The sequence below is a fragment of the Vulpes vulpes genome, chromosome 12, assembly GCF_048418805.1.
Source record: "Vulpes vulpes isolate BD-2025 chromosome 12, VulVul3, whole genome shotgun sequence".
In the NCBI taxonomy this organism is placed as follows: Eukaryota; Metazoa; Chordata; class Mammalia; order Carnivora; family Canidae; genus Vulpes; species Vulpes vulpes.
Genome location: NC_132791.1, coordinates 52,331,346 through 52,349,044, shown reverse-complemented (window position 1 = coordinate 52,349,044; position 17,699 = coordinate 52,331,346). Strand labels below are relative to the sequence as shown.

The window sequence follows — 17,699 nt, the reverse complement described above, 5'->3', positions numbered from 1 at the left end:
CTTAAAAAAAAAAAAAAAATTATGTTTTTTAAGTAATCTCCATACCAAACATGGGGCCCAAACTCACAACCCCAAGATCAAAAGTTGGATGCTCCACCAACTGAGCCCACCAGGCATTCCCAGCAGCATTTTTAATCAGTGTATGATGTGATGCTCCAAAAGTCAAAGACTATTTGATTGCAGCACTGGGGCTTGGAATGCAGAGACTGTGCCATCAGGAAGAGCCCAAGAACCCTAGATCCACTAAGATGGTACGAGCTTCCTGATAGGGGAACCTTCAGCAGGGGCACAAAAGGGAGGCCAGAATACTAGAAAGCATACACTGATGTAGCTCCTTTACTTTTCTTCGCAAACTTACTTTGCAAGAGTTTTCATTAAACTTCAGTACCTAGCAGAAAACTGGACCTCACGTAGGATTTAGAAATCTAAGAGGCTTCGTAGAGGCAGAGTACTACTGCCAAAAGGAACAAAAGCAAGCTAGTCAGTTTATCTTGCTCCCAAAGCACGACCTCTCTGTCACCACCCAAATGAAGGACTCCATGCCATCATTAAAATGAAACATACTTATAAAATCATAGATTTATATCTTTGCCATTTATTTTTAAAATCTTATTCAAAATATTAAATAATACAATTTCAGATATGAAAAATTACTGCAATAAAACAGTTCAGGTGTATTTCCATTGTGCTCCCTTCCTTATTAGGACAGTAAATTGTCCACCTGAAAGAAATGATGGATTGCCCTACTTCTTCCATCTTGACACAAAGCACATGCTCACTGGCTCACCCAGGCTTTCTGAGTAGGTGTTTAACATATATTAGGGATTATGTTTTCTAAAAAATTGCAGTGACATTTGTAAGTCAACCATGGTTTAAATCACATATTTACAAACTGATCAACTCTTTATTATATAAAGACAGGCTAAAATGAAATACATTAAATAATTTCCAGTTGCTGTGAAAAACAAAACAGAAGAAAATAAAACAAGTACACGGGGAGAAAAAGTCAGTGTACACATATATCCTTTATGTATACAAACAACTTCATTGAGGTATAATTTTGAAAAGCCTAGATAAAGTATTACTTAAGTGATAATGGCCCCTAAGATTTATTCAAACTTACTATAAAGTAATAAACAAAATGAGCAAATCTGATATAATTTTAAACTCTGCTCCTTGCTTGAAAGCTTGGAGGAACCCGTGCTACAATCAATTGCTAACTAAAAGCAACTGAATTTGTATTTAATATTTTGCCACAATTTCTACCTCTAAATTTAATTCAGTAATTTAAGCCAAAATACAGTATATCTATAACATTTTATCCACGTCCACTGCAAACTGCAGAGTCTCTCTACTGCCAGGATTTCTAGAGACATTTATTAATGTTTTGCCTAAAATTGTGGTCAGATTGAGCAATATCATTATCTTAAATTATGTTTAAATTAAATTATCCAAAAATATCCAAAGCAATTTTCCTGGAAGAAAAAGTGTTACTTATATGCCAAGCACTATTACACACATCCTTGTAGATTATAGTTTGGGAGCACAGAATGTATGCTTAAAAAATAGTACTTGGATGGCAGAAAGAGAATCTGAGCCAACAGTACCAGATATGTTAGAATTTAGTTACAAGGTTGGGATCTTTTAAAACCAGTATTACTAATACTTCCAAAAGAAGTAATAAAGAAATCTAAAACAAAACTAACAGATAATGCTTAGCTCCACATTCTGGACACCTGATTAAATTTACCTCTAAAAGTGTAGATAAAAAATTATATACTCCTTGTTTGTGATATTTCATTTCCAAAGCACCAAGGCAAAATAAAGAGAGACCCATCTCTCATTTAAGTACCAACTGCCTATGGCAAACATCTGCACAATATTATATAAAAAAGTCAAGCAAATAAAATTACATAATAAGCAAACTCAAATCACAGTGCTTTAAAAAATATAATCATTGGTAATCTTCAGAGAAGGCATTGCCTCATTAACATTCTGGTCTAGACGATGATATTCCACTGTTTTGGAACAAAGACCATCACGCCATTTCCTGCTTTGAACCAGAAGGAAAATCTGGAAAAAACAAATAAATAAATAAATTAGATATGCAAAAAAGAAAGTGGGGATATACTAAAAGTATAACAAGTATAATAAGTATATTATCTCTGTCCTAGGCCCCCAAATTCAGAAAGTAAAATAACAACAACAGAAGGGCTTTATTTTCCATTTTGTAAAAAAAGTAAAACAGTGCTTCTCAAAATTTAATGTAGAATGCTTGCTGAAGATTGATTCTGGGTTCCATCTGCAGAAATGAGTTAGTAGATCACAAGGGAACCAAGGAGCCTACCTATTTAACAAGTCCCTTAGGTAGTTATAACAGAGATGGCCCAACATTCAACACTGGGATAGAATATCACTGGCATTCTAAATAAATATGTATTCATATATTCAAAATAAATATGTATTTTACAACCAGGAAAAAAGTTATTAAAAGATCATTAAATTCAAAGCTTAATTAATTAAAAGTATATATAAGCAATTAATCTTTTTCCACAAATATTGCCACTGAAGTAGCAATGCTAACTTAAGACATACAACCTGTTTTTTAAAAACCACCAGGCTCCCCAAAGATACAGATGCAGTGAAACGCCGGGACACCTGCACCCCAACGTTTATAGCAGCAATGTCCACAATAGCCAAACTGTGGAAGAGCCTCGGTGTCCATCGAAAGATGAATGGATAAAGAAGATGTGGTCTATGTATACAATGGAATATTACTCAGCCATTAGAAATGACAAATACCCACCATCTGCTTTGACGTGGATGGAACTGGAGGGTATTATGCTGAGTGAAATAAGTCAATCGGAGAAGGACAAACATTATATGGTCTCATTCATTTGGGGAATACAAATAATAGTGAAAGGTAATAGAGGGGAAGGGAGAAGAAATGGGTAGGAAATATCAGAAAGGGAGACAGAACATGAAAGATTCCTAACTCTGGGAAACGAACTAGGGGTGGTGGAAGGGGAGTTGGGCGGGGGGTGGGGGTGACTAGGTGGCGGGCACTGAGGTGGGCACTTGACTGGATGAGCACTGGGTGTTATTCTGTATGTTGACAAATTGAACACCAATAAAAAATAAATTTATTTAAAAAAAAAAACACCAGGCTTTCATTTCACTAATTAAAAAACCTTTCGAGGGATCCCTGGGTGGCGCAGCGGTTTAGCGCCTGCCTTTGGCCCAGGGTGTGATCCTGGAGACCCGGGATCGAATCCCACATCAGGCTCCCGGTGCATGAAGCCTGCTTCTCTCTCTGCCTGGGTCTCTGCCTCTCTCTCTCTCTCTCTCTCTGTGACTATCATAAATAAATAAATAAATAAATAAATAAATAAATAAATAAATAAACCTTTCGACGTTTTTTAGAAGCACACAAGATAAAGCATTGTCTGTAATTTGTTGAAATACACCACAGATTTACAAATTGATCAGACATCTTGATATTTTACCATCAATTTAAACTTCACTAAAAAAGAACAAAATTCTGAATCATCAGAAACATTAGTAAGAAATGTAACAGATAAGAAAGGATAATTAGAGGGGCTGAAAAGACCAAACATACCTTCCTTTTGTTGTGATATGTAATGTAAACAACAGCAATACAAAAAGCAAAAATAATAAGATGAAAAAAGAAATGGCTATCTTCCTCTTCAATATTTGAGGATGGGCTCTTAAAAGACCTCACTGACTGTTCAATTTCCATGTAGTTCCTGTTTTCTTCCAGGGCCTCACTGGACTCATCATCTCTGGGGCTGGTGGTCCAGTCATAGTCTGGTTCTCCATAGTCTCCATTGTCCAGAGTGTCTTTGGCAGTGGACGGAGAACTATTGAGCGTGAGAAGATCCTCTTCCTCTATGCTGGGATCTTCATTGTTATCTGTTTCCTCTTGAGACAGAGAAGTAGTAGGTGAGGGATGAGGGGCCACAGATGCCCCTCCACTTTTCTCTGTACTAGCTGTGGGTTGGAGAGTGGTGCGGATTTGGAAGACAGAAAGTTTGGTTTGGTTTTCATGTGTTACAGCACTCGTACTTGGAGCAGAAACATCTGTCTGGAGTACAGTGTGGCTCAGCAAATCAGTTTGTGGAAGAGCTAAAATAGTGAATAAAGAACATTAAACTGAAATCTCCAACTTTATCTCCACCAAGCCAGAAGCATATTTACCTAAAATTTTCACTAAGCATTTCTCTTTGCCAAATTCCTCTTTTGTTATTTGTTAATAAGTCTCAATAGCCAGCAATCCGTTACATTTCTTCTTAGTCAATTATTCATCAGGTAATAACTCTTTAGCCAGAAAGAAATAAAAGACCTACTACATTACATAGCCTGCCACCAAAAGAAAAAGGAAAGAACAGAGAGGGATAACGTTAGGTAACAATGGTGAAATTCACACAAAGCTCTCATCCATCCCCTCTGTTTTCATTTCACATAGAGGCTGGACTTCAGTAACACCTGTCCAGACTGCACACCATCCTCAGAACAGATATTGGTGGCTGATCCTAGCTCAAGTAGGCCACAAACTAGATATAGAAAGGGAACAAAAGGAAAAGGAGAGAAAATGAGTGGGAAATATCAGAGAGGGTGACAGAACATGAGAGACTCCTAACTCTGGGAAATGGACAAGGGGTAGTGGAAAGGGAGGTGGGCGGGGGGTTGGGGTGACTGGGTGACAGGCACTGAGGGGGCACTTGACAGGATGAGCACTGGATGTTATGCTATATGTTGGCAAATCGAACTCCAATTAAAAAATATACAAAAAATAAAAATAAAAAATAAAAACTAGACATAGAATGTGAACCTAAATATTTTCAAAATAATACAACAAATTTAAGAGACGCTATAAGCAAGCTGCAGGCAGCATTTCTAAGTGATGCCAGAACCAGAAGGCCTCCCCTGCCAGTTTTCTTTTTAAGTATTTTTAGGTAGAAGAAAGCGAAAACTCCTAAAGGGGAAGAAATGGAAATTGAAAACTAAGTGTGAAGTAGACTTTTTTTTTTTTTTTGAACTAGACTATTTTAAAGCTTGGGAAAGGCAATCCAGGTATGGGAATGACACCAAACACATACAAGTTCTTATTTCCTTATGCTCCTACCCACTCAGTATGGTTTACTACAGTAAAGTATTTACAGAAATAACTCTATACACCAAAAGTTCAGAAGAATCCCTGATGAAATTTAACAGTGTTTCTAATTAATAATCTAATATAGTATCTGTTAAAAAAAAAAAAAACTTCAAGAGCATCCATTATATTTGTTAAAAAAAGGAACTGTCTGGGGAACCTGGGTGGCACAGTTAAGTGTCTAAGTCTTGGTTTCAGCTCCAGTCATGATCTCAGGGTCATGAGATCTAAGTCCTGTGTTGGGCTTGGACTTAGCAGAGTCCACTTAAGACTCTCTCTCTCTCTCTCCTTCTGTCCCTTCCCCTGCACTCTCTAAAAAATAAATAAATCTTGTAAAAAAAAAAAAAAGTGATTGTCACATGAGATCTAAAAATACACAGATACTATTTTAAAGTCTATCAAATTAAAATATTTTATAGGGGTAAGTTAAACCAAATCATTCCTGGACTTTCACAAATGTGTACATGCACATAAATTAGCAATCTAAAAGACTACTCTTTGTTCAAACATGTAATACTCGAATACATGAATATACTGTGGTTTGTTGACACCTATTTTGTATAGAAAGTTGACACCTATTTTGTATAGAAAAAATAAATAGCTTGTTTTAATTGGACTGAATGGAATCTCTTAGAAAAAAACTAGCAAAGTGGTAAAAAAAAAAAATTAGTAAAACTGTCTTAAATACTTTCAACAGTTGGTTCCTTGAAACTTTCCATTGGAAGAAAAGAAACAGGGCCTACAAATGCCTACATTATTCAGAAAACTATTAACAGGAATTTCTTAAAAGAATTTTTACATTTGTATTTACAAATTACTATTTCTCTGGTAGATTTAACTTTCCTGCCAAAATTGGGGAAAGTATGATTTAAACTATAACTTTTTAAACCTAGAAGCCAACTAACTAATCGTGACTTTTTTAAAAATTGTTTTTCTATACTTGACTTTTAGAATAATCATGTACATTACTCACTTCGGCAGCATATATACTAAAATAGAATAATCATGTATTTTTAAAGGACACAAGCTGATAGGAGTGGGAATGACTGTAATTGTCCACACCAGCCACCTCTCTCTATGTCCAGAAACTTATCCACTGTGCCCTCTGGAATTCAGTCAGATATAAGCAAATCTCTTATCCTTCAATTTCTTGTTATAACTGAAAACTAGCTCTCCTCTAAAGATACACTTTCCCTGAAGCCCTTTTAATTAAAAGTTGTTTTTTTACCCACATCCTTGCACCTCTGAATTTGGAAGGGGGGAAATTATTGGGGGTGGGGAGCCAAGGGGCCCTTTCAGACCATTATCCCATTCCCCTCCCTAGATGCACCAGCCTTGATTCTCCTAGCATCACCTATCACCCTCTATAATCTTTGTCCATGAACTCCAGGTCAACGGTTCCTATTCTCAATTATTTTAGCTCCTGGCTCTAGAATGAACTCTAGTTCATTGTAAAAAAAAAATACACAGATACTCTAGTTCATTCTACTCAAGTACTGTTTTGATTTCAAAATCCTTGACCTCTCTTCTGATGAGCCAGACCTCCCCCTTAACTTGTCATATCATGGTCAGTATCCTCACAAATCTTCCACGATCTAAATTTCACGCATCCTACTTGCTGACATGACCATCTATCCTAATTCATTCAGGATTCAGGACCTACAATTATCTGATCCTACCATCTTTTCAGTCCTCCGTGGGCCACCATCCCATACTTGCCCAATACTCTTGTCCTCTCTCTTTATCCAGATTCAGTTTTATAGTCAGCTATTAACCCTCCCTTATGTACACCTCCAGGCCCCTAACCCCTTTCTCACCTTGTCCCATTCACTTGGCAAGGCTACATCCCAAGTAAAATCAAATTTTCTGACTACTCCCTCATCTACACCAAGCAGCTGAACAGATCTAGAAATAAATACATGACCATATCACTGTTTTTATTTCATTTTAAATTCAATGCCAAAAATTCAGGCACACATGCAATGTTGTGGGCAATTATACTCTATTTTTCTAGTCCATTTACCTTCCTACTCCCTTAGGAGACTATTCATACACTCCTCTATTCTCAAACTTTCCACACCTTCTCTGTTGTCCTCATTCTCAATGGATGACATCACTTTCTAACTTCTCTGAGAAAAAAGGAAGCCATAAGAAGGGAACTTCCATGAACTACCAGAACTCTAGACTCATAAATCCAACTGCAACTTGACATCTCCTCTTGGATGTCTGACATTCAAAATGAATTCTTACTTAAGCTTCCAGGAATATGGAGTAGACAAATTTTCCCTATTCCTCCACTGAAAACAATTAACCCTGTATATTACATAAAAAATAGCTTAAGACTCTGAAAGATAGAGAAAATAAGGCAGAGTGGTTAGAAACCTCAGGACCTGAGAAACAACCTAGTGGGAACTTCCCTGGATTTTCCTTTTACCTCACATATTCTGGACTTATAGCTAAAGAAACCAGCAACCTGGAAACATCAGGGAGTATGTACACAAACCATCCCCCCACCACAAAAAAAAAAAAAAAAAAGCCTGCTCTCTCTAACCAAAAAATCAGGAGAGAGACAGCCTAGGAAGAAAGAAAACTTTTAGATAATGACTGCTCTACTCCAGGCAAACACCTACAAAAACAAAAACAAAAACAAAAACAAAAACCACCACTGTGGCTCTCCTCGCATCTACACAAGCAAAGGCCAAGTAGAGAGCCTAGACTTCCACCCTCAGCAGGCTGTGACAAACTGCCTCCTCCTCTCCACAGTGTAATGGTGTCAGAAGAGGCCTGGTGGAGAGTTAAGACTTTAATCATCACCCAGTAGTAAGAAAGCCACCCTCACTACCATATAAGTACAGACCATGAAGGGAGACAGAACCCCCACCCTTGTCCAGAAAGTAACAAGAAGACTATCACCCTTTGGGTGTCAACAGAGATCAAATAGAGACCCTAGATTTCTACATCTATCTGACAGTACTGTAGAGCAACCCCTCCTCCCCTGCCAGAGCAATGTCATAAAAAGCCAACTAAAAAGAGAAAAGTTTAAGATCAGAGTCTTAAAAACACAAACCAAAACTCACCCAGGATGAAATACATCATGCCAATAGCGCTATAACTATTAATGCAATTAAATCTTGAATTTTAAAACTCCCAAAAAATTAATCTCCAGGCCCAAATGGTTTCACTGGAGAATTAAATGCTTAAAGAACTATCACCAATTCTACAGAATCTCTTCCAGAGAACAGAAGGGAACACTGTTCAATTCATTTTATGAAGGTAGTATTATTACCCTGATACCAAAACCAAAACACTACAGAAAAAGAAAACTGCAGACTAATATTTTCGTGAACATAGCTGCAAAAATCCTTAACAAAATATTAGCAAACAGAAATAAGTCATATATAAAAAGAATGATATTCCATGAACAAGGGTTATTCCAGGGATGCAAAACTGATAGTATTCAAAAATCAATCAACGCTATCCACCATATTAACAAGCCAAATGAAGCTTGACCTAAGCCTCACACCTTATACAAAAATTAACTAAAAATGGTTCACAGGGCTCACTCAGAGGAGCATGGGACTCTTAATCTTGGGGTAGTGGGTTCAAGACCCCTGTTGGGTGTAGAGATTACTTTAGAATTTTATTTTTTATTTTAACTTATTTATGATAGTCACAGAGAGAGAGAGAGAGAGGCAGAGACACAGGCAGAGGGAGGAGAAGCAGGCTCCATGCACCGGGAGCCCAACGTGGGATTCGATCCCGAGTGTCCAGGATCGCGCCCCGGGCCAAAGGCAGGCGCCAAACCGCTGCGCCACCCAGGGATCCCCTGTAGAGATTACTTTAAAGATAAAAATAATAAATAAATACAATAAAAATAAAATGGATTACCAATTTAAATGTAAAATGTAGGGATGCCTGGGTGGCTCAGTCGGTTAAGCACCCAACTCTTGGTTTCAACTCAGGTCCTGATCTCAGTGTAGTGAGATCAAGCCCTCCCCGTGCTCCTCACCCAGCATGAAATCGGCTTGGGATTCTCTCCCTCTCACTCTTCCTCTCCCTCCTCCTCTGCCCCTCCCCCTACTCCCTACTTTTGTAAGCACAGGCACACTCGCTAGCACTCTCTCCCTCAAATAAATAAATCTTCAAAAAATAAAAATAAAGGTAAAATGTACAACTATACAAACTTTTAGAAAAAGACAAAGGGAAAAAATCTGCAATCTAGGACTAAACACAAATTTGTAGACTTGACACCAAAAAACACAGTACATAAAAGGAAAAAACCCTATAAATTTGATTCTATCAAAATGAAAAAAATTTGCTCCACAAAAGACTTTCCTGTGAGGATGAAAAGATAAGCTATACAAAGGAAGAAATATTTGTAAGCCCCAACCCAAAAATGGACTAGTATCCAGAATACATGAAGAAATCTGAAAACTCAAACAATGAAAGAGCTAACAATCCAACTAGAACACAGGCAACAGACACAAAGGTACATTTCACTGAAGACGATATATACATATGACTATATATATATATATTTGCCATATATATACTCATATATATATATATATATATATATATATATATATATATATGGCAAATAAGCACAGGAAAAGATATTATGCATCAGGGAAATGCAAATTAAAGCCACAATAAAGATATCATTACACATCTATCAAAATGACTAAAATAAAAAGTAATGACAAAATCAAATATTGGCAAAGATGCAGAGAAGCTAGATCACTTAAGTGTTGCTGGTGGTAACATAAAATAGGACAATGCCAGGGGCAGCCTTTGGCCCAGGGCATGATCCTGGAGACCCAGGATCGAGTCCCACGTCGGGCTTCCTGCATGGAGCCTGCTTCTCTCTCTGCCTGTGTCTCTGCCTCTCCCTCTGTGTGTCTCTCATGAATAAATAAATAAAATCTTTTTTAAAAAAAAGGACAACAATGCCAGAAAACACTTTGACAATTCCTTAAAAAACTAAATATGTAACTACCCTATGATCCAGCAATTGCACCCCTGGCCATTTATCCCAAAGAAATGAAAACTTACAATCACACAAAAAATCTGTACATGAACATTCACAGCAGAATAGCCAAAACCCGGAAACAACCCCGATGTCCTTCAAAAGGTGAATGGTTAAACAAAGTGCAATATATCTATACAATAATGGAATCACTCAGCAATAAAAAAGAACAAATGAAACAACTTGATTAACCTCCATAGAATTATGCTAGGTTAAAAAAAGCCAATTCCAAAAAATTACATACCATATGATTCCGTTTATATCACATCCTTCAAATGATAAAATTAAAGAAATAACAGATAAGTGGTTGCCATGATTTCAAGAGGGAATGGGGGATAGGAAGGAAGTGGGAGTGACTATACAAGAGCAACACAAGAGGGTGATGGCAATGCTCTTCTAGTGTACCCAAGTCAGTATCACCACTGTGATACTGTATTATAGTTTCTTAAGATGTTACCACTGGGGAAACTGAGTAAAGGGTATATAGGATATGTATTATATCCTACAACAGCAAGAGAATTTACAATTATTTCAAAATAAAAAGTTTAAAGAAATGTATTTTTACTTCCCACTCCAAAAACAAAATAGGGACACCTGGGTGGCTCAGTGGTTGAGCGCCTGCCTTTGGCTCAGGACATGATCCTGGGGTCCAGGATGGAGTCCCGCACCAGGCTTCTTGCAGGGAGGCTGCTTCTCCCCTCTGCCTGTGTCTCTGCCTCTCTCTCTGTGTCTCTCATGAATAAATAATTAAAATCTTTTAAAAAAAAATTAAACACATTACACATTAAATTGAGGTGGTCATTTGGGAGTAGTTTGATGGCAAAAATAGAAAGTAGGTACTTTTGAAATGGCATGGCAAAAAAAAATTAAAAAAAAAAAATGAAATGGCATGGCAAAACTTAATCATAAGGTGATCATCCAGTGATCCAAAATAATGCTTATATTAATTTTTTTAGATTTTGTCAAAATAAAATATAAAACTTTAAATTCCTTACAGATTGTCAATAATACACCCAAGTATTTAAATTTTAAGAAACCTTATATGGAACAAGTTTAAATAAATCTAATGTAGTAACCTTCTATGCTTACTTGAAGTTTGGAACTCAACACATCCTATCTAGGGGCACCTGGGTGACTCGGTGGTTGAGCCACCTGCCTTTGGCTCAGGTTGTGATCCTGGGGTCCTTGGATCAAGTCCCGCATCAGGCTCCTGGGGGGGGGGGGTAGTCTGCTTCCCCTTCTGCCTACATCTCTGCCTCTGTGTCTCTCATGAATAAATAAGATTTTTAAAACACACATACCCCCTATCTAGACTGTAAGCTTTTTTATTAAGAGTACTTTGAAATCACTCTACCATAAGGTATGTACTGCAGTGTAGCTGCTTCCAAGAACATGTATGTTAGTTTACATTTTAAATTATTTTCAGTAGAGAATAAGAATTTTAAACTGAAAGATTTAATAAAGAAAAAGGTTACCTAAAATGTCCCAATATAGATCAAGCAATCATTTATGGGGCTCTAATAAATAAAGGGACAAGAGGATACCTTAAGAGTCCACACTTCCCCCTCGCTTGCCCCTTCTCACAAAATTTTCAACCAAGGGAAAAGCTGTTTCTGAAACTACAGTTACCAGCTATATATCCCTCAAACCGTATGTCTTAAGCATTCCAGTAAGAAAAATAAATGTTTAACTGTCAGGTTTTTTCTTAAATGATTAAATAACCAAAACAATCATGATATGTAAGGACTTTAGGAATAGGAATATCTGCATCAACCAGACAAACCCTCGTTATACTTACTCATGATGAAAGGCCTTGGGAAAACAAACCTCAGTCCTTCCCCCACAGACTTAAAATGCTTCTGGGATGGGGGCTGCCCTAACCTCAGTGCTGCTGAGGAAACCTAAGAAAGTAACCACAGCACTGTAGTAGACAAATTATGGCTAGACAGCCCGGCCCCTGTTGGCAAACAAGAAAACACTATCCTATTCACAGGTTTTCATTTGAAAATTCAAAAAAGATATAAGAAGAAAAACAGGACTGTGTCTTGATCTAAAGGAAAAACGGACTACTGAACAAAATACTGCTTAATCATTACAAATTCTTATTAATGGATTTGTTCTCCCTAAGTCTCAGGCCGTAGGTTACATATTTGTTTCCTGATAAAGCCTTCAATATCTTCATTCACAATGTAACATTTCTAAGAAAAGAAATACTTAATCATGCAGCATTATTTACAAGAGCCAAGATATGGAAACAACTTAAATACCCATGGATGGATGAACAGATCAAGATGTGGTATGTATATACAATGGAATACTACTCAGCCACACACACACAAAAATGAAATACGGCATTTGTGGGACACCTGGGTGGCTCAGGACTGATCCCGGAGTCCAGGACCGAGTCCTGCACATGGGGCTCCCTGCATGGAGCCTGCTTCTCCCTCTGCCTGTGTCTCTGCCTCTGTGTGTCTCTCATGAACAAATAAATAAAATCTGGGGGATACCTGGGTGGCTCAGAGGTTTGGCGCCTGCCTTCGGCCGGGGGCATGCTCCTGGAGGCCTGGGATTGAGTCCCACATGGGGTTCCCTGTGTGGAGCCTGCTTCTCCCTCTGCCTGTGTCTCTGCCTCTCTCTCTCTCTGCGTCTCTCATGAATAAATAAAATCTTTTTAAAAAAATAAAAAGTAAATAAAATCTTAAACAAAAAGAAATATGGCATTTGTGACATCACATGACATGACCTTGAAGCATTATGCCAAGCAAAATAAGTCAGACAGAGAAAGACAAACACCGTATGACCTCACTTATATGTGGAATAAAAAAATCAAAACAATGGGTGCCCCAGGTGGCTCAGTCAGTTAGGTATCTGCCTTCTGCTCAGGTCATGATCCTGGGGTCCCAGGATAGAGCCCCACACTGGTGCTCCCTGCTCAGTGGGGAGTCTGCTTCTCCCTCTGCCCCTCCCCGTGCTCATTCTCTCTCTCAAATAAATAAAATCTTAAAAAAAAAAAATCAAAACGAAACAAACAAGCAAACAAGCCAAACTCCCAGAGAAGAGACTAGACTGATGGCTGCCAGAGAAGAGCGTGTTGGAGGCTGGTGAGCTGGGAGAAGAGTATCAAAAGGTACAAACTTCCTGTTACAAAATAAGTAACTCGTAAGGATGCAACATATACAGCCGGGGTGGCCATCGTCAAGAATACAGTAATGCATATTTGAAAGTTGCTTAGACAGAAAATCTTAACATTTACTCTCATTACGAGAAAAAATAATGTTTAATTCCGTACGGTGATGAGTGGTAACTACAACTACGGTGCCGGTACGTTCCTAGTGTCTACAAATGTCAAATCGTTAGGCTGTACCTCTGAATCTCACGTGTCACGTGCCAACCACACTTCAATAAATAACAACAAAAAAGTCTGATAGAATTTTAATTAAGTAATCAAATCCCAACGACCCTATTAAGACGAAGCAGTCTCGTCCGGCCACGGCAGGGCACGGAGAACCGCGTCTGCAGGGTCCTGTCCCCCGTCGGGTCCCCCGTCGGGTCCCTCGGCAGCAGCCCGGTGGGGTCAGCGCCCGCCCACCGAGGTCCTCACCGCTTCCCGGCGCCGAGGGCGCCCACACTCCCCTACCCGGCGCCTCGCCCCCTACGCTGCCCCCCCCCACCCCGCCCGACACCACACCTGACTGCGCCGTCCCCGCCGCACTTGCTCCCTCGGCCCCCTCGCGACTCGCCCCTGCGAGCAACTTCGCAGACCCCCCACCGCCACTCCCGCGGCAAGCGCTCGAGTCCGGGCCCACGCCACCGCTCCCCCCTCCACGCCCACCCGCACTCGCGCTTCCGGCTCCCGCTCCGGGCCCGCCCGAGACCCCAGCTCCGGAGACTCCTCCCGACAGCCTGCTCGCCCACCTCGCCCCGAGAGACGCGGCCGTCTCCGGACGCCGCCCTCCGCGCCGGACACTCGGAAGCGCCCGCGCCCTGGCCCGGCCCGTCTCCCCGCCCGCGCCCGCGCCCGCGCGGCCGCCGCGCGCCCTTTACCCCTGGACGTGGTGGCGGACGCGAGCAGGAGCGCCAGGACCAGCGGCCGCGCCAGCACCCCGGACGCCTGGAGGCCCGGCGAGGGCCGCAGTCTCGCTTGCACGGCTCCCCTCATCCTCCTCAGGGCAGCAGCGGCCATAACGGACTCCGCCGGGAGCCTGCGCTGTTGCTAAGCTCTACGTCATGACGTCAGACACTGCGTGAGGCACCGCCGCCAGAGGCATCTGCGTCTCAACGTGATGACGTCGCAGCCTGGCCGGGAGATCAGGAAACCGGGACGCGGAGGGAGGGTACCCAGCTGTAGCGGAGGGCAGGCCCCGCCAAGCACGTTGGCGGTTCGGGTAGTGAAGTGTTCGCTGCAGGGAGGGTCAGGGGGAGCCCCTCCCTGCCTGCCACGTGATGGGCGCCGACCAGTTCGCGAAAGTATTTTAAACATTGGCGTTTTTATAAAGACTGTGTTTCAGTAATCGCTACACCCAAAGTGGGGCTCGAACTTACGACCCTAAGGTCAAGTGTGGCCTACTTTACGGACTGAGCCAGCCGCGTGCCCCTAAAACATTATTAAAAGGAAGAAGCGGGATCCCTGGGTAGCTCAGTGGGTCAAGCATCTGCCTTCGGCTCAGATCATTATCCCGGGGTCCTGGGATCAAGCCCTGCAGCCAGGCTCCCCGCTCAGAGGGAAGCCCGCTTCTCCCTCCCCCTGTGATGCTCCCCGTCCTTGTGCTCGCTCTCTGGAGCTTTCAAATAAATAAAATCATTAAAAAAAAAAAAAAAAAAAAAGAGGCACCTGGATTGCTCAGTGGGTTGTGGCCAATTCCTTTTTTATTTAAATTCAATTAATTAACATAGTGTATTATTAGTTTCAGAGGTAGAGGTTAGTGATTCATCAGTTGCATAGAACACCCAGGGCTCTTTACACCCCCTGGCCTCCTTAATGCCCGTCACCCGGTTACCCCATCTCCCCACCCCTCCTCCAGCAACCCTGTTTGTTTCCTATGATTAAGTCTCTTATGAGTTGTTTCCCTCTCTGATTTCATCTTATTTTTCCGGTCCATTCCCCTATGATCATGTTTTCTTAAATTCCACATATGAGTGAAATCAGATAATTGTCTCTCTCTGATTGACTTAAGTGGCTAACTCTTGATTTTGGCTCAGATCATGATCTCAGGGTCATGAGATCCAGCACTGCCTCCACCTGTGGCTCTGTGCTCGGGGTACTCCACTTGGGATTCTCTCTCCCTCTGCCCCTCCTCCCGCTCTTTCTCTCAAACAAATTAATAAAATCTTTTAAGAAACATTATTGTTAAAAGGAAGATCTGACTGTTTAACAGACTGATCCCAAAAGAGAAGTAGCTGTGTTCCCTCTCCCAAATGCAAATGAAACACAACTGCTCACAGTCACCATATTTGGGTGGTGAAATTATAGGTAAATGTTTCACTTTCTAGCTTTCTCCTCATCATTTGTTACTTCAGCAAATACTTAGCACCTTTTCATATTTCAGGATACAACAGTTAACTAAATGAATTACATACCTTTGTGGAGTTTGTGAGGAAGAAGATAGTGTAAAACAGACACTATACAATGATAAAGGTGTACTGGAGAAAAAGCAGGAAAGCAGGCTAGGAAGTAGGTTGCAAACAGCCTCCACATTTCCTACAATACACTTGTTACTTTTTAAATTTTGTTAACATAAAACCTCCAGTATATAAAAATGCAGATTTAGAGAGTTCCCTTACTGCCTTGACACATGCTGTGGGGTATTCTGCAAATGTTTCTTAAATAAATGTCTTTAGACTTGAAATCCTAGAAGTTCCACTTGATTGATTTGCTGGAAAATCATTGTGGCATGAAGCAAGACATTTGCTGTACACATAGCTTCACCATTCTGATGTCTGCGATTCCCACAGAAGAATCCTCCAGAGACACAGCTGAGCTGCCCCTCTAAGGAGAGAAGGGCCCGTTTTCCTGAATCTGGTTTCCCTTAACATTTATCTGGCCCCGGTGACAGCTCAGAAACACAACAACACAAACTCTGTGTTAAGAAAACTAAGAGGTCATTCATGTTCCTTTCCCGAAGCCCACCACAAGCCTAGACAGACTGAATGGTGCCCTTATTGCAAACCCTCCATGGTAGCCAGGATACTAAGGCTTCCCAATTCCCTTGGAGCTTTCCCTTCTCTGAGCACAGAAACCACAACTCAGTTTAATGAATAAGCCTCTCAATTCTAGCTTCTGCTTGTTGGGAGATTCAGATGTAAGACTTTTTCTGTAATAAACACACCTTCAATCTTCTCTTCTTTGTCCTCTTTCTTCCTGTGTCCCCAGATCAGCGTGTTTGGGTTCTCTTACCTATGAAATATCATGAACTCAAGGCATTTTGCACAATATTCTGACATGCTGCATACAACAGGCAGATACTTAATATCTAAGGGGAGGGAAATATACCCTTCAATATTCAGAGGGCCCTTTGTACATTTCAAAATACCAGTACTGTACCTAGCCTCAGACTGGATGTACCCAACTGTTATGTGCCAAAATCTCTGGACAAATTCAGAAGCTCACTTTAAAAGATACAGATCCTCATGAACCTGATGAAGACAGTATGACAAATAGAGGCCAGCAAGTTTTGGGTGACACAAAATGTTCAAGTAAATCTGATAATTTGTTTGGCACTGTCACTTCCAAACATCCATAAAAAGGCACTCTGCCTAAAAATGTATTATGGAATAGAAAAAAATGTTCACATTTACTGAAGCTGGATACTGTATACGTAGTTTACTCTTTTACTTTGTAAATGTTGGAAATTTACACATTGTCACTTTTTTTCAAGCATTTCTTTTTAAGACTTTATTTATTCATGAGAGATACAGAGAGAGAGAGAGAGAGAGGCAAAGACACAGGCAGAGGGAGAAGCAGGCTCCATGTAGGGAGCCCGATGTGGGACTCGATCCCAGGTCTCCAGGATCATGCCCTGGGTTGAAGGCGGCCTTAAACCTCTGAGCCACCTGGGCTGCCCACACTGTCATTTTTTAAAATCTAAACTGCAGAATTCTAGAACAAACCTCAATGATCCATGCCTTTGTATGATCCACTGCCCTTGGGTATGAGAGGGACCTGTGAACATGATGAGATTATCATTACTGTGATAGGTTACTAAAGGGCACAGTCGAGGCAGCCCCAGTGGCACAGTGGTTTGGCGCTGCCTGCAGCCCAGGGTGTGATCCTGGAGACCCTGGATGGAGTCCCACATCAGGCTCTCTGCAGGGATCCTGCTTCTCCCTCTGCCTGTGTCTCTGCCTCTCTCTCTGTCTCTATGAATAAAATAAAATCTTTTAAAAAATAAAAAAAATAAATAAAGGGCACAGTCGTTAAGGGGAGATTTTCCTGAGAAGATCTCACCTCATCAGGTGAGCCCTTAAAAGCTTTGGAGAAGTTATGAATTAAGTCCTGGG

The 17,699-nt window shown here is 40.7% G+C and overlaps 1 protein-coding gene across 1 annotated transcript; it reads right to left on the bottom strand.

Annotated features, from left to right (window-relative positions):
* Nucleotides 1–575: 575 nt before the first annotated feature.
* C12H5orf15 (chromosome 12 C5orf15 homolog) lies at nt 576–14,571 on the bottom strand. Its single transcript, XM_025994909.2, has 3 exons — nt 14,247–14,571; nt 3,620–4,146; nt 576–2,073 (listed from the first exon to the last, which is right to left on the bottom strand). The coding sequence occupies exons 1-3, from the start codon at nt 14,383–14,385 to the stop codon at nt 1,942–1,944; spliced, it is 798 nt and encodes a 265-aa protein (XP_025850694.2). The 5' UTR covers nt 14,386–14,571; the 3' UTR covers nt 576–1,941.
* Between the last annotated feature and the right edge of the window lie 3,128 nt (nt 14,572–17,699).